The sequence below is a fragment of the Gorilla gorilla genome, chromosome 2 (assembly GCF_029281585.2).
Source record: "Gorilla gorilla gorilla isolate KB3781 chromosome 2, NHGRI_mGorGor1-v2.1_pri, whole genome shotgun sequence".
Taxonomy (NCBI): Eukaryota; Metazoa; Chordata; class Mammalia; order Primates; family Hominidae; genus Gorilla; species Gorilla gorilla.
The window spans coordinates 85,318,626-85,344,148 of NC_086017.1; the positions used below are offsets into that span (position 1 = coordinate 85,318,626).

At 51.9% G+C, this 25,523-nt stretch overlaps 1 protein-coding gene across 9 annotated transcripts; it reads right to left on the reverse strand.

Moving 5' to 3' along the window:
• Nucleotides 1-11,737: 11,737 nt before the first annotated feature.
• LOC115934341 (protein-lysine N-methyltransferase EEF2KMT-like) lies at nt 11,738-25,311 on the reverse strand. Of its 9 annotated transcripts, XM_063703926.1 has the most exons (9): nt 25,158-25,311; nt 22,907-22,969; nt 20,937-21,017; nt 19,241-19,342; nt 17,911-18,044; nt 17,563-17,828; nt 16,586-16,735; nt 16,165-16,240; nt 13,127-13,237 (listed from the first exon to the last, which is right to left on the reverse strand). In XM_063703926.1, the coding sequence occupies exons 1-8, from the start codon at nt 25,251-25,253 to the stop codon at nt 16,191-16,193; spliced, it is 942 nt and encodes a 313-aa protein (XP_063559996.1). In that variant the 5' UTR covers nt 25,254-25,311; the 3' UTR covers nt 13,127-13,237; nt 16,165-16,190. The 9 variants fall into 9 exon arrangements, with proteins under 9 accessions (XP_055237156.2, XP_030866336.3, XP_055237157.2 ...); XM_055381181.2 differs by lacking the exons at nt 13,127-13,237; nt 16,165-16,240 and adding an exon at nt 11,738-12,883 and having other exon boundaries at nt 25,158-25,310; XM_031010476.3 differs by lacking the exon at nt 16,165-16,240 and having other exon boundaries at nt 11,738-13,237; nt 25,158-25,307.
• Between the last annotated feature and the right edge of the window lie 212 nt (nt 25,312-25,523).

Here is a 25,523-nt window from a genome sequence, read left to right on the forward strand (position 1 = left end):
TCACATCACTGCACTCCTGCCTGCGCAACAGAGCAAGGCCCTGTCTCTAAAAATAAGAGAAGAGAAGACAGATGAAGCAAAGTGGGGCCAAAACTTAGATAAAGGGAATTGCTCTGTTTTAGATGAAGGATTGTGAAACAAAATTTTCAAAAGCAGCAATGAAAGACCTGTCTACCACAGTGTAGCCCTCAGCAAAACTGCAAGTGGGCAGACTCTGACTCTCCCACACCCTTCTGGCTAACCTCAAACCCCTTCTAGATAGAATGTTCTCCTTCCTCTTCATCCTAATGCCAGGAGCAACATTTTGGTGTGTTCCGCACACCTGCCCCCTTTGCCAAAGCTCCAGGTTCCAGTGCCTTCCTTTCTTTCTTCTCTTCTGCTTTAAGGCTTGCTTACCCTGAGTTCAAGACCCTTACAGCCTTGTTAGATAAATGGCTACATAAGATGATCGGTTAATCAGAGCGAGTATGGCTGATGATGGCTTCTGAAATATAATGCAATGAACCTGCGCCCACCTTCACTGAACGATCAACATTCACTTTGGTGTAATGGGGTAAACCATCAGCATGTCCCTCCTGATGCGATGCACAGACAACATGACACCATTGCTGTGATAGTCCCATCACCGCCAAGAAACATCAGCCAAATCCAAAGTAAGGGACATTCTAACAAATAACCATCTTGCGTTCTTCAAGAATGCCAATACCATGAAAGATAAAGAAAAACTGAGGAGCTGTTCCAGGTTGAAAGGGACCTACAGAGACACAACAACTGAAAATAATGCATGATCTGGGATGATCGTTTGCTCCAATGTACATCATTGGGTTAACTGGCGAAATCTGAATGAGGTCCATACATTAGAAAACCGTATTGTAGCAGGGTTAGTTTCCTGATTTTGATCATTGCATTGGTTAGATAAGAGAAAGTCCTTGTTATGAAGGAATACATAGGAATATTTAGGGGTAAAGGATAACTCATCTGCCACTTAGAAAATAATAAAGCAAATGGGGTAAAATGGTAGCACTGGGGAATCTCAGCGAAGGGTATAAAGGATGTCTTTGTACTATTCTTGCAACGCTTCCATGTCTGGAAAAATAATAATAAATATTACCTATTTAATAACTAAATGAATGAAAAAGTGTGCAATGTTTCTTCAGGTGTCGACCTTGGCAATGCAATAGGACTATCTCAGAAGCTCTGCATGAATATCAGTGCCCAGGCCCCAACCCAGAGATTCATAGTCAGTTAGCTGGGGGTGAAACTCCAGACATCGGCATGTGTGAAACACACCCCAAGGTCATTCTAGTGTGAATCCAGAATAATAAGCAGCCAGCTTAGCCTTTAGTGTCATTCGGTTGACAGGAAAGTTCTAGGCTGGGGACTTTCTGAGCCCCCATGTCTGCTTGTTTTGAGATCTGATCTTGGGGGCAGCATGGTGACTCAAAACAGGAGCACAGTTGTGGGTCCAGTCTTGGTCCTTCCACTAATAAGATGGGAGACGTTGGGTCAGATCCCTTGCCTGTGCCAAGCCTGGGTTTTCTCAGCTGTGGAATGAGGTTAACCAGGAAGTGCCTCAGAGGCCAATATGCATTCAAGGAAGAAGATGCCCAGCTCAGTAACTGATATGGTGTGGCTGTGTCCCCACCAAAATCACTAATTGTAGTTCCCATAATCACCACATGCTGTGGGAGGGCCCTAGTGGGAAGTAACTAAATCATGGGGTGGGTCTTTCCCCAGCTGTTCCCATGGCATTGAATAAGTCTCACAAGATCTAATTCTTTTTTTCTTTTTTTGAGACCGAGTCTCACTCTGTTGCCCAGGCTGGAGTGTAGTGGCAGGATCTCAGCTCACTGCAAGCTCTGCCTCCTGGATTTAAGCAATTTTCGTGCCTTAGCCTCCCGAGAATCTGGGACATCAGGCATGAGCCATCACGCCTGGCTAATTTTTGTATTTTTATTAGGGATGGGGTTTCAACATGTTGGTCAGGCTGGTCTCAAACTCCTGATCTCAGGTGATCCACCCACCTTGGCTTCCCAAAGTGCTGTGATTAGAGATGTGAGTCACTGTGCCCTGCCTGATCTAATGGTTTTATAAAGGGGAGCTCCCCTGCACAACTCTCTTGCCTGCTGCTATGTAAGATGTGATTTTGCTCCTTCTCCACCTTCTGCCATAATCATGAGGCCTCCCCCATCATATGGATCTGTGAGTCCATGAAACCTCTTTTTCTTTATAAATTACCCAGCCTCAGGTATGTCTTTATTAGCAGAGTGAGAATGGACTAATACAGTAACCCTTACATCCCCAGACCCCAAAATGGAGTTGCCACAGGATGGCAGTCTGAAATCCTTGTGATGTCCAGCTGGCAGAAAGGAATTTGGATGAGTAGGGCTGGCCAACTTCTGGTATTGCTGGTGGGTCCTGTCATTGTGTGGGTGACTCCTTCCACCCCTGGCCCTTCATAGGACTAAATTCTGGGAGGGTTCTTGTGAAAGGGGCTAGAGAAGGCAAGAGGACACCAATCTTCTTCCAGGCAGTAGGAAGGCAAGCTGGAGAGGCCAAGCTCCCAAGTAAACTGAAGCACCTCCACTGTCCCCTTTGTGAGGCATGCTTGACCTGGGTTTTATGGAAAGAAAGTGCCCTCACCAGAGGGGGCTAAACAAGGCCCCAGGCTCCACACCTGATCCCAGGTGCCGCCCTCTGCCCTGCCCTAGACTCACCTAAAGCTGTATTGCCCAGAGTCATGGCCTCAGGCCACACGTGGCTACTGGGCACATGAGATGTGGCCATCTCAATTGAGATATGCTGTTAGTGTAAAATATACACTAGATTTCCAAGCCTTCATAAGCAAAAAAAAAAAAAAAAAAAAAAAAAAAAACCATAAAATATTCATTAAGAATTTTTAAGTATTCATTAATGTTGAAATAATAATATTTTGAATTTATTGGTTAAAGTTTACTAGGATAATTCATTTCACCCCTTTTACTTTTTCTAATGTGGTGACTAAATTATTTAATGTTACACATGTGGATTACATTATACTTCTATTGGACAGCTCTGTTCTAAAGTCTGCACATTGTCCTTTTGTGGCTTATTTCCTTGATAATTTTATTAAAATTAAATTGAAGGGCCAGGTGCAGTGACTAACACCTGTAATCTCAGCATTTTGGGAGGCCGAGGCAGGTGGATCCCCTGAGGTCAGGAGTTTGAGACCAGCCCGGCCAACATGGTGAAACCCTGTCTCTACTTAAAAATACAAAAATTAGCCAGGCTTAGGGGTGCGTGACTATAATTCCAGCTACGCGGGAGGCTGAGGTAGGAGAATTGCTTGAATCCTGGAGGCAGAAGTAGCAGTGAGCCAAGATCACGCCACTGCACTCCAGCCTGGGGGACAAGAGTGAAAATCCATCTCTAAATAAATAAATAAATAAATAAATAAATAAATAGAAAAATAAAATTGAGGACCGGGCACGGTGACTCATGCCTATAATCCTAGCATTTTGGGAGGCCGAGGCAGGAGGGTTACCTGAGGTCAGGAGTTCGAGACCAGCCTGGCCAACATGGTGAAATCCCGTCTCTACTAAAAATACAAAAATTAGCTGGGCTTTGTGGTGGGTGCCTGAAATCCCAGCTACGCCGGAGGCTGAGGCAGGAGAATCACTTGAACCCGGGAGGCGAGGTTGCAGTGAGCTGAGATAGCACCAAGGCACTCCAGCCTTGGCGACAGAGTAAGACCCTGTCTCAAAAAATAAAGAAAGTAATAAAGATAAATTGAGGAAGGATTGAGCATGCAAAATAGAATCAGCTTTGGACCCTGAATACCCCGCAGTGAGAATTCCCCTGTGGTTCTCAGGCTTCTGTAATTCCAGCAAATACACTCTTCCTTCAGGTTCACTAAAATGCAGATATTGTAAGATAATGCTCATTTCTCACAGCTTGCTTCAATAATAATGATCATCATAGTAATTTACAACTTAATAGTCAACACTGCCTTTTTAACCCAGTCTGTGAGACTGAATCGTAAACGTGACATTCTTTGAAGTAAAGCTCTCAATTAATATACCATACTGCATAAACTCCAATAACTTACCTTTCCACGGAAAGAGAATATGTGGGTATTCTCTTTGAAGACAAATGGTGGAGAGTAGACTCTCATCAAAGACCCTCTGGCAATAATTAGTTGCATTCCAGAAGGTTCCAGAAGGTTCTGTGGAAGGCTGCAGTTTGGGATTGGTTCTCAGGTGTCTTTCTAACTGCTTTCTAAGGATGAAGAGGGCCGGGCGCGGTGGCTCACGCCTAAAATCCCAGCACTTTGGGAGGCCAAGACGGGCGGATCACGAGCTCAGGAGATCGAGACCATCCTGGCTAACACAGGGAAACCTCGTCTCTACTAAAAATACAAAAAATTAGCCAGGCGTGGTGGTTGGCGCCTGTAGTCCCAGCTCCTCCAGAGGCTGAGGCAGGAGAATGGCATGAACCCGGGAGGCGGGGCTTGCAGTGAGCCGAGATCTCACCACTGCACTCCAGCCTGGGTGACAGAGAGAGACTCCATCTCAAAAAAAAAAAGGATGAAAACTCCTGGTTCGTGCTTTAGCTACATCCACAGGAGCAACAGACTAAGACATTCCTCCACACAATAACAGTCCCAGGCAGTGCAGAGCCACGTTGGGTCTTATCTGTCCTGTTGTCCACAGTCTGGCTTTATCTTAGACCTAGCCTGGTGCAATCCATGTTGTGTATTGGCACTCCACTTGAGTTTCCTGTTTGTAAAAAGCCCCTTTCATTCGGTGATTCCTCAGGGCTTTAGGGGAACTTTCTGGAAACCAGGAAGAAGGAAATAAAGGTTGTTTTACTGAGGATGGGTGATGCTGGGCGCGGGACCCAAATGAGTGGTTTGAGCAGAAAGTAGCCTCCACGCTGGACTAATGCTTGGCAACATTATGGGAAAATTTGGGGAAGCCGGGAGAGGAGAGGGCAGAGTTTCTTTCCCAGCCAGCCAGGGGGTCCAGGCAGTTTTGGTCCTAAGACGTCTCTCTGTGCATTCCCAAGTGATTGCAAGGCTTCTTCTTGTCATCGTCTGGATTCCCCAAGCGTCCTTCTTTTCCTGGAGCCTCTGAGTCCTCTATTCCTGAGGCCTTTCTTCAGCCCTCCCAATAGACCTGCCATGATTTCATTGCAGGGCTGTGACCGTCTATGACAAGCCGGCATCTTTCTTTAAAGAGACACCTCTGGACCTGCAGCACCGGCTTTTCATGAAGCTGGGCGGCATGCACTCTCCGTTCAGGGCCCGGTAGGCCTGCCATCCTCAGCTGCCTTCTCTCCTGCTCACCACTGCCCTGGCCTCTCCCCTTCTCACTGCAGACCTGGGAACCCACTCATCCAGGGGTTGGCAAACTAAGGCTACAGGCCAGTCTCCTGCTTTTGTAAATCAAGTTTCATTGGGACACAACACACTCATTGCCTTCTGAGTTGTCTACAGCCGCCTTTGAGCTACAATAGCAGAATTGCGTTTTGCAACAGAGAACCTGTGGCCCGCAAAGCCTGAAGTATTTACTCTCTGGCCTTTTAGGAAATGTTTGTGGACCCCTGCACTGTCTTACTCTCCTGCCAGTGGATTCCCAGGCCTGCGGCAGGATCTGTGGACCTGTGTGTCCCCTGGGGTGTCTCACGGGGCTAAGAAGGGGACCTTTGTGCAGGTCCACACACCCTGAGGTGGGCACCTGGGTAAGCTGGGGTGGTGTGGGAAGGCGTCCTAGCATGCTCATCTTGAGTCCAGGGGATGATAAGACAGTAAGTCCCGTGGAGAAAAGGAATGAGTCAGTCTTCTTTGCTGTTGTAACCTTAGCACCCAGCAACAATATTAGAGAAAGCAAGCCCAGGCCCCGGATGGCAGGGGTGGACTGGTGCTGCTGATGTGGCCGGGCACCCCAACCGTTGGGAGTCTGCAGGACTCGCCATGGCAGGAGATGCCCGTTCTGGGTCCTGGGCCTGCTCTGTGGCCTCTCACAGGGTTTTTTTCTGCTCCTTCAGCTCAGAACCTGAGGACCCATCCACAGAGCGGTCGGCCTTCACAGAGCGGGATGCTGGGAGCAGGCTGGTGACACGTCTCCATGAGCGGCCAGCTCTGCCGGTCAGCAGCACAAGCTGGACAGCTCTGCACGACCCCTGGGGCACTTAGGGTTGGTGTGACGGGCACCTGGCCAACCTGTGTTCTCCTCACTCCTGCCAGTCCTTCATGCCCCCACCCCACCATGGTCTCAATGAGAAGGGGAGGGTGTGTGAGCTGGAAGAGTGCTGTCTAGAAACAGGCCACTGATATTGAATTCTCTTCTCATAGAGGACGAAGACTTCTCTGTCCTGCTGGAAGCTTTAGAAAGTAGTTGTGTGGCTGCGGTGAGGAGTGCTGGGCTTGTCGGGGCCACTGAACTGTGAGCTGCTTGCCTGGCCTGCAACATGTTCCTGTCCCAGGCTACTGGGTGGGGCAGCCTGGGGACAGTAGGGGTGGTGGAGGTGGGCCTCCCTGAATCCCCATTTGGGTCATTGAGTGACCAGGCGCTCAGGCTGAAATGCCCCCTCCAGGAGAGTATCTCACAGAGGCTGGGGGACTCCCTGCCAGAGCAGTGCACTTTCTCCACCTGACCAGGTGACTCTGGTTATTGTTTATTTAAAAATTTTTTTCTGAATGGGGATGGTGGCTCACACCTGTAATCCTAGAACTCTGGGAGGCCGAGGCAGGCAGATCACCTGAGGTCAGGAGTTCGAGACCAACCTGGCCAACATGATGAAAACTGTCTCTACTAAAAATACAAAAATTAGCTAGGTATGGTGGTGGGCGCTTGTAATCCCAGCTACTTGGGAGGCTGATGCATGAGAATTAGTTGAACCCGGGAGGCAGAGGCTGCAGTGAGCTGAGATCACGCTATTGGATTCCAGCCTGGGTGACAGAGCAAGAGTCTGTCTGAAAAAAAAAAAAAATTCTATCAGAAATTCCATGTAGAATTGTTTCTTTTTTTACACACAGAGTTTGAACAACTGACTCTTCACGGACACAACCTTCCTTCTCTCATCTGTGTGATAACAGGTACCGCCTGGGACCCTGGGTGTCTGTTTGGTTGGGGGATGGCAGAGGGGGAGGGATACGCAGCGTTTACCCTGTGCTTCCCACGATCTTGTCTCCTTAATCCTCACTGCAGCTCTCTGCCATAGGGTCTTATACTGCTTGACATGTGGGAAACTGAGGCTCAGAGGGTTTCACAGCAGGGCAGGGAGCCCAGATTTGAATCTGTGGATACCAAGCTTTCTACTTTTTCAGTAGTTTCCAAGCATCTTTTTTTTTGTTGTTACGTCATTGGTGTCTTTTTTTTTTTTTTTTTTTTTTTGAGACAAAGTCTCTGTTGCCCAGGCTGGGGTGCAGCGGTGCGATCTCAGCTCACTGCAACCTCCGCGTCTCACATTCAAGCAATTCTCATGCCTCAGCCTCCCGAGTAGCTGGGACTACAGTTGCCCACCACATCCAGCTTATTTTTGTATTTTTAGTAGAAACAGGTTTTCACCATGTTGGCCAGGCTGGTCTTGAACTCCTGACCTCAGGTGATCCACCCGCCTTGGCCTCCCAATATGCTGGAATTATAGATATGAACCACTGTGCCCGGCCATGTCATTGGTGCCTTAACCAAGCCTTTTTTAATTTTTCAAACGGAAGAGCCCCTGTCCCACAGTTACTGTTGCTAAGCCCTTTCAAGTTGACTCAGTGAAGAGGGAGAAAAGTGGAAGCGGTGTGGGAAGAGGCGGGGTCTGGGCCAGCTGCTGGTCCTGCTCTTCTCCCTCCTCTGGCCTCTAGGCTTCCAGGAGTGGTTCGGAATCCGCGCCATGTGCTCTGGAGGCTGTGGCAGGGCAGGGGCGGCTTGGAACCCGCGCCATGTGCTCTGGGGGCTGTGGCAGGGCAGGGGCAGCTTGGAACCTGCGCCATGTGCTCTGAGGGCTGTGCCAGGGCAGGGGGAGTCCTCGTGTCCCCTGCGCACAACACGGACAGAAGGCTGGGCTCACCCAGTGGGCGGTCGGGTGCCAGGCTAGTGCTTACCCCGCCTTGTTTGCAGCCCGAGGCCAGCTGGTTGCAGGTGCAGGGCTATGTGTCAGGGGTCAGGGTGCACACACCCCTGCAGGTCTCCGGGCTCCTGGGTTGCTTCTGGAAGGGCCCAGATAGGGCCTGACTGGAGCTGCTGAGGGGTGGAGTTTCTGGGAAAGGGATCCCTCCTAGCGGGGAGTGTCTTGGGCCTGGGGCCATGTGGCAGGGACAGAGACGGGTCCACGGCAGTGTCTGCTCTTCTCTGTGAAGGCAAAGGGCCTCTGAGGGAGTATTACAGCCACCTCATCCACCAGAAGCATTTCCAGCACATCCAGGTCTGCACCCCCTGGCTGGAGGGCCAAGGACTAACCCCGCTTCTAGGTGAGAGGCCAGCAGGAGGCTCAGGGAGGAGGCGGGGCCTTAAGCAGGGGGAGCAGGTGTGGGCGGGATGTACATTTTCTGAAAAGGTGGCTCTGGAGGCCACTTGCGGACAGGACCTGGGCTCTGGCTGAACTCCCGGGTGGAGGGTACTTCCTGGTGTGCCAGCCCCTCCCTGCCAGGTGGCCCCAGAGGCCCTTTACCAAGGGGTTTGAGGAGGCCACGTCCTTTCAGTCGGCCACGCCCTCCATTCAGTCCTCTTCCTTCCTGCAGGAGGGCTGTGCCTGGGGTTGGGGCCACTGTTGCCCAGGTGTGGGAGGGCAGTGGCTTTGGGAGGTACAGGGACGATGTGTCAAACAGCGTCGCCTCTCCCAGTGAGATGGTTCTCCTTTGCCTCCATCTCTTTCCCCGTTGATTTCTCCAAGTGGGGAGTCGTGGCTTCGTCCTGATGGGTCTCTAGAGCCGCATCTTCCAGCTTCGAGTGAGCAGAGCAGTTGGAGGCTGAGGGCCTTTCCCTGGCAGGATTCTCCAGCTAGTCTTTGTTTTAGATAGTCTTGTTCCGTTGCCTAGGCTGGAGTGCACGATCTCAGTTCATGCAAACTCTGCCTCCTGGGTTCAAGCGATTCTTCCACTTCAGCCTCCCAACTAGATTACAGGATTACAGGAGCCCGCCACAACACCTGGCTTATTTTTGTATTTTTAGTAGAGACAGGGTTTCACCATGTTGGCCAGGCTGGTCTTGAACTCCTGACCTCAAGTGATCCTCTTGCCTTGGCCTCTCAAGTGCTGGGATTCCAGGCGTGAGCCATCATGCCTGGCCCCAGCTAGTCTTTAGAAATGTTAAGCTATTTGGCTTTATTTTCACACTGACAGCTGGTTTGTGGTGGATGTGCTGTGGTTTATTATTATTATTATTATTATTATTATTATTATTATTATTATTTTGAGACGTAGTTTCGCTCTTGTAGCCCAGGCTGGAGTGCAATGGCGTGATCTTGGCTCACTGCAACCTCTGCCTTCCCGGGTTCAAGCGATTCTCCTGCCTCAGCCTCCTGAGTAGCTGGGATTACAGGCACCTGCCATGACGCTTCGCTAATTTTGTATTTTTTTTAGTAGAGATGGTGTTTCACCATGTTGGCCAGGCTGGTCTTGAACTCCTGACCTCAGGTGATCCACCCGCCTTGGCCTCCCAAAATGCTGGGATTACAGGCGGGAGGTGAACCTGGGAGGTGGAGGTTGCAGTGAGCTGAGATTGTGCCACTGCACTCCAGCCTGGGTGACAGAGTGAGACTCTGTCTCAAAACAAAACAAAACAACAACAACAACAACAACAAAAAACAAATTGTGGTTACGTATAAGAAGTGTCAGCTTACATTTTCAGATGTCCCAGCCAGGCCGTGTGGCTGCTTGGCCAGCTTAAGCCGCTTGTGCTTGGGGCTGTCGGGGGTCTTATCCAATTTTCACTCCCCTTGGGGGATGTTGTCTCACTGTGCTGGGAGGATATGTGTTCCCAGGGCAGAGACCAGCGCTCTGACCCACCCCTCTTGCCTAGCAGGGTTGGTGGACCTGGGTGTCTGTCTGCACACGTCCTCCAGTGGCCTGGACCTGCCCATGAAGGTGGTGGACATGTTCAGGGGCTGTTTGCCTGCGTGTGCCGTGAACTTCAAGTGGTAGGAGCAGAACCCGAATCTTTCTGGCGATAGCTTCACAGATCCACCGCTGAGGGGGAAGCAGTGCAGAGTGAGCTGCCCACAGTGAGGCCCTGCCCCTCGGTCAGTCTAGCACACACTGGAGGCCATGAGGAGGAGCCCTGCGGTTACTGTGCCTGGGCTGAGCCTCACTGAAGTAGTTGCTTCCATTTAGAACTCATGTTATATTTAGGTTGGTACAAAAGTAATTACGGTTTTTGCCATTAAAAATGGCAATTACTCTTGCACCAACCTAATATGAAAAAAAAAAGCACCTTAAATACTAGAACTCCACTCGGGGCTTTTGCTCCTAGAGTAGAATTGGCGGGAATTGCCTCCAGGCTTACATGGTTTTCTTTGTTTTTCTCTCCCACCATGTCCCTTTTGGTCAAGCTCACGTGCTGGGTTTGAATCAGTTAAATGAGTGTCAAGCTGTGGCCTCACTCCACCCAGCATAGACGAGTGTTTGGAAGGGTGGCGTTAGAGGAGATTCTAGAAGCAGTAACCCCAGCACAAGTTGAGCCCTTGGCCCCTGCTCAGGAGCCGGCCTCTGGATGGGATTCAGGGATGCGAGCCCCTCGTGTGAGCTGAGCTCAGGGAATGTCGGGATCAAATCTGGTGTCCTAGAAAAGTCATCTTTTATGTGCTGAACCAGTCCCCAGGGAGTTGCCTTTACTTGTTCCATGGCCATGGAATTTAGAAAAACATGCAAAAATAATTCTTCAGTCCTTGAAGAGCATCCAGCACAGAAGGTACAAACCCTCCTTAAGGCTCCCTCCTCAAATCGGTTTGGCCATTTTGATGTGCACCCCCCCAGGCCTTTATACCCTTCAGATGCCAAATCTAAGAACCAGCTCCCAGAAACCACACCCCCTGTTCCAACCCCCAGCCTGGCTTGAGCGTGGGGTGGGTGGGGGCCCAGCTGGGCACCCCAGGGGTCTGGTGTCTTCTCCAGGCAGCTCTCAGGCTCCCTTGGTTCTCTCTGCGGTTTACATGAGCAGTGAAACATGAAGAAAATGGCCTGGTCTTTGAGGACTCAGAGGAACTGGCAGCTCAGCTGCAGGTAGCCATGTCTGCCACCACGCCAGGGTGGGCAGGGTTCTGGAGACTGGCCCCGAGCCACACTCCCTGATCCCTGCTTCCCACAGCCAGGGTGGGACCATGGGGGGTCTGGTGGAAAAGCTAGGGAGGGAGCAGAAGTCACAGAGGCTGGCCTACTCTGCTGTCCTGTTTCAGTACAGTAGGCTCGGGAAAGTTAAGACACAATGCCACCTGCCCTCTGGATTTATGGAGCTGACACTCCACAAATGATGCTGGAGCCGGGTGGGCCAGGCTGCAGTTTAGGAAGTGATCAGGATCAGGTAGGTGCGTGGGCTAAGGGAACTTCTGGGACCAGCCTTGAAAGATGGGTGGAATTCTGCAAAGGTTACTTGTTTCTTATTGCAAAAAGTAATACATCATTCTTGTCAACAGAATGATTGGGAGGATTTTCAGTAAAGGTCCAGGTCAGAAGTCATTTAGACTGGGTCCCTCAGTCTCTGTCACAACCATGGTACTCTGTTGTGGTGTGAAAGTAGCCACAGATCATCTGTAGATTAAGGGGTGTGGCTTTGTTCCAATAAAGCTTTATTTACAAACACAGGCTGTGGGCTGGATTTCGCCTGCAGGCTGTAGTTTGTGATCCTTGATTCAGACAGTTTAGCAAGGCTGAAAAGAACACCCACACCCCCTTGTTACCCACAGATGGGTGGGACTGTGTTGGCCAGAGGCCGAGAGGAGGGTGCTCACAGGGGAACGCACAGCATGTAGAGGCCGGAAGGTGCTCCAGCGCACCAAGTGTGGGAAAGTGGGGCATACAGGGAAGTTTCCAGAAAGCATGATGTCAAGTTGGAGGCGGAGCGCTGCTGGGGTGTGAAGGGTCTCAAGTCCAAGTGAGGGAGTTAGGGACTTGGGAGGGGTTGTTGTTGGGTCGGGGAGCCAGGTGTCAGCCAGGTGGTGACCTGGGATGGGGGGGGCACAGGCAATGAGGTAAGCTCTGCTCTTTAGTATTTTGCAGATGCTTTTCTCAAACTTTCCTGATCCTGCAGGCAAGCTAAACCAGTTCCGGAAGAACCTGCAGGAGTCGCAGCAGCTCTGATGGGATGAGAGCTGGGTGCAGACTGTGCTCCCTTTGGTTATGGACACATAACTCCTGGGCCAGAGGCTAAAACCCCAGGGCCCCTGCTGTCCTTCCCGCAGCTTCTTGGAGTGTCAGGGCAAACCCTTTCGAGCAGCGCCTCCCAGTGGCCAGAAGCTGAAATGACGGCAGTGGTGCCACCTGGTGAATGACCCGGGAAGCTGTGGTTGGCCCTGATTTCTTCTTTGGAGTCTCTGAAACGCTTCCTGTCTTCTTCTGTTCTTCACGCCCCATGCCCCTGTTAGCGTATTACTGTTCTGTGACTTCCCTGTGACCTCTGCAGTACTCCTCATCCTGCATTTGGTCTCCAGGTGTCACTTTTCTGCTGTGTTCCTAACACTTTGATCCCTGCCTTGAAAAAAGCACCTGCTGCACCATAGGCCCAGGGATGTGGCAGCTGCAGCGGGCTTGGCTTTGTGAGGAACCGAGTGTGTCCAGGGATGTGGCAGCTGCAGAGGGCTTGGCTTTGTGAGGAACCAAGTGTGTCCAGGGATGTGGCAGCTGCAGTGGGCTTGGTTTTCTGAGGAACCAAGTGTGTCCACGTTGGGGGAACGTCATACTTGATACACACGTTTTTATCTGCAAAAAGCCAGAATTTTCATGTCTGATTTATGGTGATTTTTGTAAGAACCAGAACTGCTGGCAGAAAGGGGGCACCCACACGCTTAGATAGCCGATGTCTTATTAGAGGGCAGTTTGTGGTTTCTGATTTGGAATTTAACATTCTCCAAACATTCCAGTACAATGAAAGTTTTATCCGCTTTCCCATATAAAAATTCTTCCCACGAGAGTGACTTGATTCTCACAGTCCCGTTGGAGTCCTGTGTGAGTCCTACAGTGTGAGGTTCAGCATTGCCATCTCCAAGTGCTCTCCATAGGGAAACAGTTTCTGGTCATGATGAGCTTCCGCTTCCCATATGATACCAGCCCAGCCTGGAAACAGAGCACGTGCTTGAGGATGGCGGTGTTTGGGGACAGGACGTGAGCGTTTGTGTGGGGCTGCTAGGACAGGCCTGGCGGGGTAGGGGGTGTCTAAGTCAGTTTACTTGTTTCACAGGTTCCCAGGCCCAGCCAGGTACCTAGAATTGGCCACCAGGATGGGACCAGAAATCTGGTTTTACATAGAAATGGCTAGCAGCAGGCACCATGCCGCTGTCCACTCTCTGCCCGCGTCTGCCCCAGCACTTGGCACAGCAGGACAGAAGCAGAGATCTGAACCCACATCTACCTGGCTGCTCAGTCAACTCACTCTTCACAAAGCTTAGAAAGTGTCCAGGCACAGTGGCTTATGCCTGTAATCCCAAAACTTTGAGAGGCCTACGCGGGCGGATCACTTGTCATCAGGAGTTCGAGACCAGCCTGGCCAACATGGTGAAACCCCATCTCTACAAAAATACAAAAATTAGCCAGGCACGATGGCGGGTGCCTGTAGTCCCAGCTACTTGGGAGGCTGAGGCAGGAGAACTGCTTGAACCCAGGAGGCGGAGGTTGCAGTGAGCCGAGATTGTGCCACTGCACTCCAGCCTGAGTGACAGAGTGAGACTCCATCTCAAAACACACACACACACACAAAGCTTAGAAGTGGCTGGTGTTCTCATAAGCACAGATGTCTGAAGAGCCATTAGCCAGAATGATTCTTTTTTTTTTTTTTTTTTTGATACAATCTTCTTCTGTCACCCAGACTGGAGTGCAGTGGCACAGTCATTGCTCACTACAGCCTTGACTCCTGGGCTCTAGCAATCCTCCCACTTCCTGAGTAGCTGGGATGACAGATGCATGCCACTATGCCAGTAATTTTTTTATTTTGTAGAGATGGGGTCCTGAACGCATGGCCTCAAGTGATGCTCCTGCCTCAGCCTCTTTTATTATTTTTTTTTAGATGGAGTTTTACTCTGTTCCCCAGGCTGGAGTGCAGTGGTGCAATCTCAGCTCACTGCAACGCCTCCCAGGTTCAAGTGATTCTCCTGCCTCAGCCTCCCAAGTAGCTGGTATTATAGGCATGCACCACCACGCCTGGATAATTTTTGTGTTTTTAGTAGAGATAGGGTTTCACCGTGTTGGCCAGGCTGGTCTTGAACTCTTGACCTCAGGTGATCTGCTCACCTCAGCCTCCCAAAGCCTCAGCCTCTTACAGTGTTGGGATTACAGGCATGAGATACTGTGACCCGGGATGATTTTCAATCACGTTTTTTTGTTACAAGTGGAAAATGCGTATTTATAAAAATGACGTAGTACAGATATGAACGTGTAGAAATCTCTATAATCCTGTCATCCAAGGATGGCACCTGTTAACGTGTATATCATGGATGTCCAATCTTTTGGCCTCCCTGCGCCACATTGGAAGAAGAAGAATCGCCTTGGGCCACACATAAAATACACTAAAGCTAGAATAGCTGTTGAGCTAAAATAAAAAAAAAATCACAAAAAAACCTCATATTGTTTTAAGAAAGTTTACAGATTTGTGTTGGGCCACAGGTTGGACAAGCCTGCTATATATATGTTCTAGGTTTTCCCCTATAGGTATACTTATGTGAAAATGATTATTGTGATAAATTTTTTATGAGATGAAGTCTTGCTATGTTACTCAAGGTGGCCACAAACTCCTGGGCTTAAGCCATCCTCCCGCCTCAGCCTCCTGAGTAGTTGGAATATAGGTACTCATAACCATGTGTGGGTGATTATTATTAGTTTTTAAACAAAACTGGGGCTGGGCGCAGTAGCTCACGCCTGTATTCCTAACACTTTGGGAGGCTGAGACAGCAGATCGCTTGAGGTCAGGAGTTCAAGATCAGCCTGGTCAACATGGTGAAACCTCAACTCTACAAACAATACAAAAATTAGCCAGGCATGGTAGCACGCGCCTGTAGTCCCAGCTATTCAGGAGGCTGAGATGGGAGGATAGCTTGAACCTGGGAGGTGGGAGGTTGCAGTGGGCTGAGACGGCACCACTGCACTCCAGCCTGGGCAATACAAAGCCAGACTCTGTCTCAAAAACAAAAAAAAAAAAAAAAAGGTGGGCGGGGGCTTATACTATGTGTGCTGCTTGGCACTGTTTTTTTTTCACTTAAAAGATACTGCAGGTTTTTTTTCACGTAAGTATCTGAAGAAAGACTTCCTTTTTTTTTTTTTCTTTTTGCTTTTTTGAGACAGGGTCTTGCTCTGTTGCCCACGCTGGAGTGCAGTGGTGAGATCAGGGCTCACTGCAGCCTCCACCTCGTGGGCTCAAGCCATCCTCCCACCTCAGCCTCCTGAGTAGCTGGGACTACAGGCGTGTGCAACCACATCTGGCTAGTTTCTGTATGTTTTGTGAAGATAGGGTCCCACTATGTGGCCCAGGTTTTTCTTGAACCACTGGGGTCAAGTAGTCTTCCTTCCTTAGCCTCCTAAAGTGCCGGGATGACAGGCCTGAGCCCCGCGCCCAGCCAGCCTCCTGTGCGAGGTTGTGCGGGACTCTGTAGTGGAACCCGGTATGCCTTCATGTGCTGGCTTGTTTGTTGGCTCTGTAGTTAACGGGCTGCCCCACGTGGACAGGCACTGGGTTGTCTGTGTCTCTGTGTGCAGGCAGAGGCTGCTGCGGGTGCATCTGTGCACATGGCTGCCAGGAGGGACTGTGCTCAGGGGGAGCTGGGGCAGAGGCTGGTGGCATTGGGAGGCTTGGGTGTAGTGTGGAGGCACGAGAGCCTGGTGGCTGGGCTGTAGTCTGCAGGAGCTCGAGGGTCGCTTGGCCTCTGTGTGTCCTAGTGTCTTTGTCGGTGAGATGGGACAATGACAGCACACCCTCACAGGTGCTGGGGGCTGACAAACGTCAGGTCTGAGGACAGTGGCTGGCCCACTGAGAAGTTCCCCTTCTCTATAGTCACCTGCTCGTCTTCCATCAACTGGGTGCTCAGGACAGTGGCGTGGTGGATCCGCCTGTACAGCCTGTGCTCCAGCGTCCTGCAGGCCACAGCTGTGTCCAGCCCTGACCCCGAGTGCCCCTCCCACCACCTCCATTTTATAGATGAAACCAAGGCCCAAGGGCTTAGGGAACCCTGCTCTGAAGCACATAGTAGGGCTGCTGGGCTCAGACCCTCCCTCCCTGTGCTGAGCCGCCCTCCTCCTGCCGCAAGCCCCCTACACCCCAAGCCCACCCTGCTCACCGGCCTCTGCCCGAGTTCACCGCATGGTGTGGGAGTGTGGGGCATCCTAGCTTTTCCCCGGCGCCCAGTTCTTTCACTTCCACTGGAGTCCCGCAGGGACAGCTTGGGGACCATGCAGGCCCAGGTGGGCGTGGGGGCTCACCTAGATCGGTGGTGAACAGCTGGCACGTCTCTGGGTTGCGGACGGTAAAGGCCACGTAGACCTCAGGAGCCCGCTGCTGCTCCTGGCAGGCAGCCAGCCTCCGCAGGATCCCGACCAGTGACACGATGGCTTCTGGGCAATGCAGCACGTCTACGGTGAAAGCTTCAGGTTACTGAAAGGGACAAGTGGAAAGTTCCAGTTCATACTGACCTCAGCAGCAGGGCGAGGCCAGAGAGGCAGCGGTCATATGAGACTATTAGATGCCATTTGACCATTTGGGCCATTAGATGGAAAGGCAATTACTTGGGTGAAAAAGGAGAACCCTTAGTAGAGAAAGCTGCAAAAGACCGAAGCAAAAGAAAAAAATCTCCAGACTCACTGGTGTTCCTTAAAAAACCAGCTCTGGTTCTCGGCCTATCTAGAGGGCTTTGAATGACAGAAAGCCTGACCCTGCTATGAACTTCGTGTTTCAGGTGTCTGCCGATTGGTCTGCTGGCTTGAGGGGTTGGGCCTGTGCCCCTGGCCAGCGCTGGACCTCTGGGTTTCAGGGCTTGGACCCAGGACCACAGACAGAGCTCTGTTCCACCAGAGAGGGGACTGAGTGTGCTGGCAGGGGTGAGGGGTTTTCGGTGGCCCAGCCAAACACCACCTTCTCTCAAGGGCCCTGTCCTCATCCCAGAAGTGGTTGTTTTCCTCCTGTGGTCTCTGAAGGACACAGGGCATGGCTCTGGGACAGAGCCATGTGGTGATGACTGAAACGGGAGTATGCCTGTCTCCAACAAGAGGTCTGTGGCTTGAAGGTCACCTTAAGAGGCACGCCTGTCCTTTGATGTCACCCTGGAGGCCCAGAGTACCTCTTCTGGAAGCCCCATCATGTCCATTCCTGACAGCGTCCATTGTTCCCTTTTCCCAGAGCCGAGGGCTGGGTAGAGCTGCAAGGACACCGCCTGCACAGGATGCCTGGGGCTGGGCATTACCTGCTGCAATGACAACATCTGGCTGGAAGGCAGAGGGCTGATGGACCGTCGCTACGTCCCAGTCCAGCTGGGCCACTGTCACCCTGGGGCTGTCTAAGTTGGCAGTGATGTCTGCCTCTAATGAGAGGCTATTGAGAAGGACATTCCCTCGGAGCTGCTCGAGGACCTGGCTGTGACAGTCGCTGAAGATGTATGCCAGGGGGCGGTACATCTTGCAGATGGCCAGGCCTGTGAGGCCGGCACCACTGCCAAGCTCTAGGACAGTCCTGGTGGGAGGAAAGGGGACCGTGTCTTCAACTGCACCAGGGTAAGCCTGCCTCAGTGCCCTGCCCTGTGCCCCAAGGTCACCTGTTAGTGAAGGCTGCTGGGTTCTTGATGGCCCATTCTGCAAGGTAGAGGGCGGCGTCCCATATGACCAGGCCTGTGGTACCGTGGGAGATGATGGCTGTGCTCTCGGAGAGTGTGACCAAGCCTCCCAAGGGCTGCACCAAGAGAGGGCGAGAGAGTAAGTCCAGCGATCAGAAGGCAAGTGGCTTAGAAGACAAGTAGCCATCCACCATGTGGCTGAATAAACCATGACAGGACCAATCGCCACTCAGCAATGAGAAGCAGCTAACTATTGACATACCAACAGCTTGCACGGGTCTCAAGGGTGTCACATGGCATGAAAGACACTCAGGCCACCCAGGATTCCATTCATCGAACATTCCTGAGACAATGGAATTCTGGCGATGGAGCACAGGTCAGTGGTGGCCAGGGGCCAGGTGTGGCTATGAAGGGGTGGCTGCCTTGTGATGATTCAATATGCTATGTTTTTCCTTTGTGGTTTTCTGTATCTATGTTTTATCTTATTTTTTTTTTTTTTGAGCTCTGTCACCCGGGCTGGAGTCAGTAGCACGATCTTGGCTCATGGCAACCTCTGCCTCCTGGGTTCAAGCAATTCTCCTGCCTCAGCCGCCCAAGTAGCTGTGACTACAGTTGTGTGCCACCATGTCCGGCTAATTTTTGTACTTTTTTTGAGAGAGATTCGCTCTCATTGCAGAGGCCGGAGTGCAATAGCACGATCTCAGCTCACTACAACCTCCACCTCCCAGGTTCAAGAGATTCTCCTGCCTCAGCTACCACACCCCGCTAATTTTTGTATTTTTAGTAAAGATGGAGTTTCACCATGTTGACCAAGCTGGTCTCAAACTCCTGACCTCAGGTGATCCCCCTGCCTCAGCCTCCCAATGTGCTGGGATTACAGGCATGAGCCACCACGCCTGGCCTAATTTTTGTATTTTTATTAGAGATAGGGTTTCACCATATTGGCCAGGCTGGTCTCAAACTCCTGACCTCAGATCCACCTTCCTCGGCCTCCCAAAGTGCTGGGATTACAGGCATGAGCCACCATGTCCAGCCCTGTCAAGTATTCTTTGAGGACTGGGCACCAGGTCCTTGTGAAGCAGGTAGTGTGTGTCACCTATTGGACAAATGCCCAACAACCCCATGAGACATGCTGTTGTTGTTGAAGTGCTTGATTTACAGACAGGGAAACAGGCTAAAGAAGGTTAATGGACTTCATGTCTAAGACTGCAGAATGGGTGAGTCAGAATTTGAACCCACACCCGCATTTTCACTTTGTCTGTGCAGGAAGGGTAACCGGGGTGTGAGGGGGAGGAGGGTGCCCTTCTCATACCAGCAAATAGCTCCGGTGGCCCTGGGTGGACTCCTTGGCCATCAGGGTCTCCACCAGCGCCTCACACAGCTCGTCCAAAGCCTCCATGTGGACAGCCTCGTGCTGGGGGCAGACAGAGTGAGAGCTTGTTTGCTTTTGTTCTAATCTGTAAAAATGGCCAGATGATTTTCACCAAGTTTGGAGGGGAGATTTGGGATGGAATGGTGTAATACCGGCCAGCTGGCATATAAAATATTCACTTCGTTGGGCGTGGTGGTGTGTGCCAAATGGTTCCAGCTACTCTAGAGGCTGACATGGGAGGACTGCTTGAGCCCAGGAGTTCCAGGACAGCCTGGGCAACAGAGATCTTGTCTCTAAAAAAAAATAATTCCACTTGGAAGGGAAACCTGGACAGGAGGGCCTTCAACAAGAGGTGTTGAGAGGGTAGGGTTAGGTGTAGTCTAGGGCAGGAGACGAGGATTCCGTGAGAGCTGCCACATGACCACGACAGAGAACTCTGTGTTTGGATCAAACACAGAGAGGAGGAAAACAAAAGGTGCTTTTAAGTGAGCCCAGACAGAACTGTGAGGGCGGCCCATGCTGCTGGCTGTGGCTGTCAGCAGGCTGCTTTTCCACAGCTGGCCCTGTCCTATGATTCACAGGGCAGCAGAAGGGTACACTAGGTGACTGCTGCCCTCTCCTGGTGGCACAGGGCAGAACTGCTGGTGACCACAGATGCACCCTTTTGGGGAGGACTAGGGAGAAAGCAGGTATTGGAGAAGCAGAGGATTGTTTATTTGCTAAAAGTGTGGCCCTTTCACTCAGCAAGTCTGCTACTGCCTACTGAGGAATGGCCTCTCGACATCCTCATGTCAAACCCTGCATGTTCAGGCCCATCTTTAAAATCCATCCTAGGCCAGGTGCGGTGGCTCATGCCTGTAATCCCAGCACTTTGGGAGGCCGAGGCAGGCGGATCACCTGAGGTCAGGAGTCCGAGACCAGCCTGGCCAACATGGTGAAACTCTGTCTCTACTAAAAATACAAAAATTAGCCAGGCATGGTGGCGTGTGCCTGTAGTCCCAGCTTCTTAGAAGGCTAGGCATGAGCATTGCTTGAACCCAGGAGGTAGAGGTTTCAGGGAGCAGAGATTGTGCCACGGTAATCCAGCCTGGGCAACACAGTGAGACTGTCTCAAAAAAGTAAATAAATAAGTAAAAAATAAAATCCATCCTATATCAGTCAGGAAAGAGCTCATTCCAGCAGGATCAAAGCACAGAATTCACCAGAGGAACTAGTTCCAAAGGTATGGCAAGAGCTAAGTCTTCCAAAAGGGGCCCGTGGGGCAACCCAGAGACGGACAAGAGCAGGAAACTCCAAACCCTTCGGCGGGCAGGACAGAGGGTGTGAGTGAGGGTTCCAATGCTGTGGGCTGGACCAGCCTGGTAGGAATGAGAATTCATATGCTAGGAGCTGGGGCCCCACAGAAGCAGCTGCTGTGGAAACCCCAGGAGGCAGAGTGAGGGAGAGACACTGGCCTCCCCTTCTTCCTGCCCTGCACTGTCTCCCATGGGTCACACTCAGATGCAGCCAGTTGCCTGGGGAGGCCCCTGCCATGCTGGGGTTTGCAAAGCAGGCCCAGGGCCTGGGAAGGATGGGGTCTCCAGCACGCAGGTGGCTATGCTGTCCAGCTACTGGGCGGACACTGCCCATAACTGACCTTTTTGATGAGTTCTGAGAGAAAGCACCGGGCATACTTGACTGATGGCGGGTGCTTCACACACACAGGATGCTTCACAGTCTATGGCAAAGGACAGAACGTTGGTTGCTCGAGAGCCCATCTTAAGTCTCCTGTGAGCTTCAAGCCAACACAGCAGAGGGCAAACTCCAGGCTACCCGATCCCTCAGCAAAGATGTAGATGGACACGGCATTCTGGCCCCACGCATCTGAAGTTTGTCTTAAGATATAAGCCGTTTCCTAAAGATGCTTCCACTGCAGTGGCACAGGCTATGGCAGCATTTCTAATGCCCATTCTGAGCAGGAACAGAGGGCATGTGGGCCCAAACCACCTCCCTCCCAGGGGAGCCAGTGTGAACCAGGGTTTGCTGGAAGGACAGTCGCCAACTGTCTGGCTTTATGGAAGAGGCGGGAAGTCCCACTCAGCAACTGCTCTCTTGGAGCGTGTGTCCCTGGGGACAGGACGGAGGGGAGAGAACGCTCAGGGTGACACTCCCGCTAAAGCTGAGAGAAGCCAAGTGCAGGATGAGCAAGTTCCAGGCAGTAGGAACAGTCTGTGCAAGCTCTGAGGTGGCCACAGGCTGGCACTTGGAAAGGAGGGCAGAGGGACTGGTGTAGCAGGAGTGGGGATGGTGGGAAAACAGGAGCCTGGAGGGAGAGGGAGGAGACAGTCCGCAGTGCCTGCTGGCTGGGTGGGATGCAGATTCTGCTCAAGGGCAGCAAAGTACACCACGCAATACACAGGCTCTTCATGCTGGTGTTGGTTTTTCATTTTTTCTGACACAGAGTCTCGCTCTGTTGCCCAGGCTGGAGTGCAGTGGCCCGATCTTGGCTCACCGCAGCCTCCGCCTCCTGGGTTCAGTGATTCTCCTGCCTCAGCCTCCCGAGTAGCTGGGACTATAGGCATGCACCACCAAGCCCAGCCAATTTTTTTATTTTTAGTAGAGATGGGTTTTTGCCATGTTGGCTAGGCTGGTGTTGAACCCCTGACCTTAGGTGATCCGTCCACCTCAGCCTCCCAGAGTCCTGGGATTACAGGTGTGAGCCAGTGCACCCAGCCTTGTGCTGGGTTTTAAAGCAGCTCTCCCTGCATTTCATGCTTCACCACCTACGAGAGTGAGGCTTAGGGTGAAACTCAGAGCAGTGTGTGAGATAACTTCAGGCATCTCCATGATCGAAGCCCTGACCTACTGTATTGCCCCGAAAGTCTTCCCTGCTGTGGCTGCATCTTTTCCACGTGGATAATCTTGGTTCACCTCTAGCACAGGAATTCTTCACCAGGGCTCCTAGGATGGGCTGGGTGGGTGGGGGTGGAGGATGTCTGTCTCCCCTGAGTTTGTATGGAAAACATATTCTCCTGGTGCACTTCTTTCTGGGAGGGAGTCTATTGCTTTGTCTTTTCAGAAGGGCTCATGGCCCTTCGAAGGTGAAGACCCAGGATGCAGGGTGATCTGCACTTGGCCCTCAAGGCCAAGGTCAGCCTCTAGCTGGGCCGGGTGGTGATCCTGGCTCTCACCTGCATGCAGATGCACTTGAGTCCAAACCCCACCCTGGGCAAAGCAAGGGCCCATTTAGGTCTAGAAGAGACAAGAGTTGGCAGGACAGGCCTCATGAATGCAAAAAAGAAAGTCTCTGAGCATCTACCAAATGCTAGAAGCTGTTTTGTACCTGTCATCTCTGTTTTTGCTGTGGATGGTTTAAAAAACATTCGCTAGATTTTCCCCCTCTTGCAGATTTTTGTATATTCTGATGTCTTTGTCTAAGTCTTAGAAAACGGAAGTGCAGGAGCTGTTGGAGGTGCTGACACCCACCTGCAGTGCTGACTCAATGGTTTGGTTCTTTGAACAGGGGTGTTTTTAAAGGGTACAAGCACACCTGTGGTTCTTCTCTCAGGTCTTCTGGAGAGATTCAGGAGGCAGGGTCATGAGTCCCAGGGACTCTGGGATTCTTACCTTCTGCAAAATATCCCGCAGCAGCTCAGAATCTGACGAGTCTCTTAACTTTGCTTCTAAGCTCTGTGTGGACGGGAGAGAGAGAAATCTCAAGGGCGCATTCACAGGAACATTAAAACACGCAATGGAATGTGTTGACAAAGCGCTATGTGATCCCTCCCTGGGGACGTTTGAGCCAGTTGGAAGTGGAAGCCACAGCGGCTGAAAGCCTGACCTTCAGATGTCGCTGGGTGCAACTGGATGAGTCACAGGAAGAAGGCTGACTCTTGGCCGCATTAGTCCTGGCTACTTAGCGGCCACCCGGGTCATGGGCCAGCTCCCTGGTTGCACTGGTCAGCCAGGAATTACCAGGGCAGCCATGGCAACAAGGTTTGATGGGCTTGCCATCTGAGTTTAAGTGGAAATGCAGAATGTGCCCATACCAGCCTGGGTTACATTGTCCTCTTACAGGGGCCTCAAGCCCAGCAGCGAGCTTTGGCTCCTGAGTTAGGCAAACTGTCTCGGCTGGTATGTGACACACGGCAAGGCACTTCATTGCTTCAGAGCTCACTCCATGCCATAAAAGGCCCTACAAGACCTGGTCCTAATCCCTGTCTCTGGCCTGTTCTCCCTCACCCCTGACCCACCCTGCTCACTCCACTCCAGCCACACTGGCTGCCTTGCTGTTTTTCCTCAACCATAGCTGGCTTGTTTCCACCACAGGGCCTTTGCATATCCTGTTCCCCAAGCCCTTCCCATGGCTGGCTGCTTCACCACTCAGGCCCCAGTTCAAATGCCACCTCTTTGGAGAAGGCTTCCCTGATTCCCCGACTTTGGTGACTCTACTCCCCAGTTGCTCCATTCACCATTTCCCTGTTTTATTGGCTTTAAAGACACTGTCATCTGGTCTTTTCTTGTTTATTCATTTATTTGTTTATTATCTGGCTCTCCCATGCAAGCAGAGCCTCATCTATCATGGGTACTGCTGATCCATGGTGCCTGGCTCACGGAAGGCATTTATTAAACATTTTGAGACTGAATAAAAACACCAGCTAACACCGACATGCATTTACCATGAGCCAGGCACTGATCCACAGGCTTTTGTACTCAATGCTGACAACAACCCTAAGAGGTAGGTATCATTATATCCCCCATTTTATTAATAAGAAAACAATAGCACAGAGAGATGCAGTCACTTGCCCAAGGTCACAGAGGGCCAGGGGTTGGGCCAGGATTCAAAGCAGGCAGGCTGTCTCCTGGGTCTGAACTCTCAACTACTTCACCCTAATCAAACAATCTCTCTGGTCAAAAGTGAGTGATAATAATAGTACCCACCTCGTGGGTGTTGAGGGTGAGCCGAAGTTAGCATTCAGTGTGGGCATGTGAACAATTATAGTCAATACTGAATGGAGACCTATGATGCTTTTATGAAGGTTTCTATCTTGGGTTAAAAATGCACAAATTTCTCCTGACCAGAAATGATCTCTGAGTGCTAAATATTTTATGTCAATGGAATAACGCAAATGATTAAGCAACACCCCATGAAATGGGGCAGACCCAGGGAGGAATATATATCCCAACTGACTCATCCCAGTGAGCTCACTGCACATGAATTACAAATGGAGCGGGGTGCATTAAGCCCCTCTGCTGGCAGAAGGGAGGCTGCTGCCTGCCATGCGCCTGTGCTGAGAATGGCAGGTCCCCAGGGAGAGGAGAGGCCACCCCCTTCTCTGTCTCTTCCATCACAGGCGTGAAAGCCTCAGCGCTTGATCCGATTCTGTGCAGTGCTCGACATACAGATGAGAACACTGAGGCACGAGGGACAGCCTGTGACCTGGTCACCGCGCTCAGGAGGAAGTGGTTACCCGCGGGCCTGAGGGCGCTGACTTTTTAGAATGGGCGAGGGCAGCTGTGTCCCAGTGACCAGAACGATTACTACCTTTAAAAAGTCATGAAAATGATCGTGAACTGTACCCTACACCGAGCACGCCTCTGCCCCCCCAAGGCGGTGGAGACGCCCCCAGCTTCCGCCGCCAGTTCGCGGGGCAGGAGGGGTGCGAGCGACTCTGGCCAGGCCCCAGGGACGGGGACCGGGTCTCGCGGCCCTGACTGGGGAGAGCCCAGGAACTCACGTGGCAGGAGCGACCCGGGTTTCAGCATGGAGACCCATCCCGTCTGCCCCTGGACTCCCGCGAGCCCCGCGGGCCTCTCCGCTCGCCCCGCGGGCCTCTCCGCTCGCCCCGCGGGCCTCTCCGCTCGCCCCGCCGCCCACCTGCCAGGGGAAGGAGCGCAGTGTGCGCGCCACCAGGAAGCGGCGCTCGAAACTCTGCAGCACGAGTTCGGTCCCCACTTTCTCCTCGGGCGCCATGACGTGGGCGGGGCCGCAGCGTTGCCGGGAGACCGGACGGAAGCCGGGCCTGGACTGAAGAGGGGGTGGGCCCAGGGCAGTGCGCGGCGGCAGAGAGGGGGCGGGGCCTGGGGGTAGGGTCAGGAGGAGCGTCCTGGGGGCGGACTCTAGGGCGGGGCCAAGATGAGCGTTAGGAGGGCGGGGCCTGGGGTGGGGCCAGGTTGAGCGTCATGAGGGCGAGGCCTGGGGTAGGGCCAGGATAAGCGTTGTTGGGGCAGGTCCTGGTTAGAG

What these genes read in the sequence shown, in the direction of transcription:
- LOC115934341 (XM_055381181.2), bottom strand. Translation starts at nt 25,253, where the DNA reads ATGGCGCCCGAGGAGAAAGTGGGGACCGAACTCGTGCTGCAGAGTTTC. An exon ending in GCCACCGGAGCTATTTGCTG is followed by an intron (nt 18,045 to 19,240) that starts GTATGAGAAGGG and finishes CTCTTGGTGCAG; the next exon opens with CCCTTGGGAGGCTTGGTCAC. An exon ending in GCTGTTCACCACCGATCTAG is followed by an intron (nt 12,884 to 16,585) that starts GTGAGCCCCCAC and finishes GGCTTTTTGCAG; the next exon opens with ATAAAAACGTGTGTATCAAG.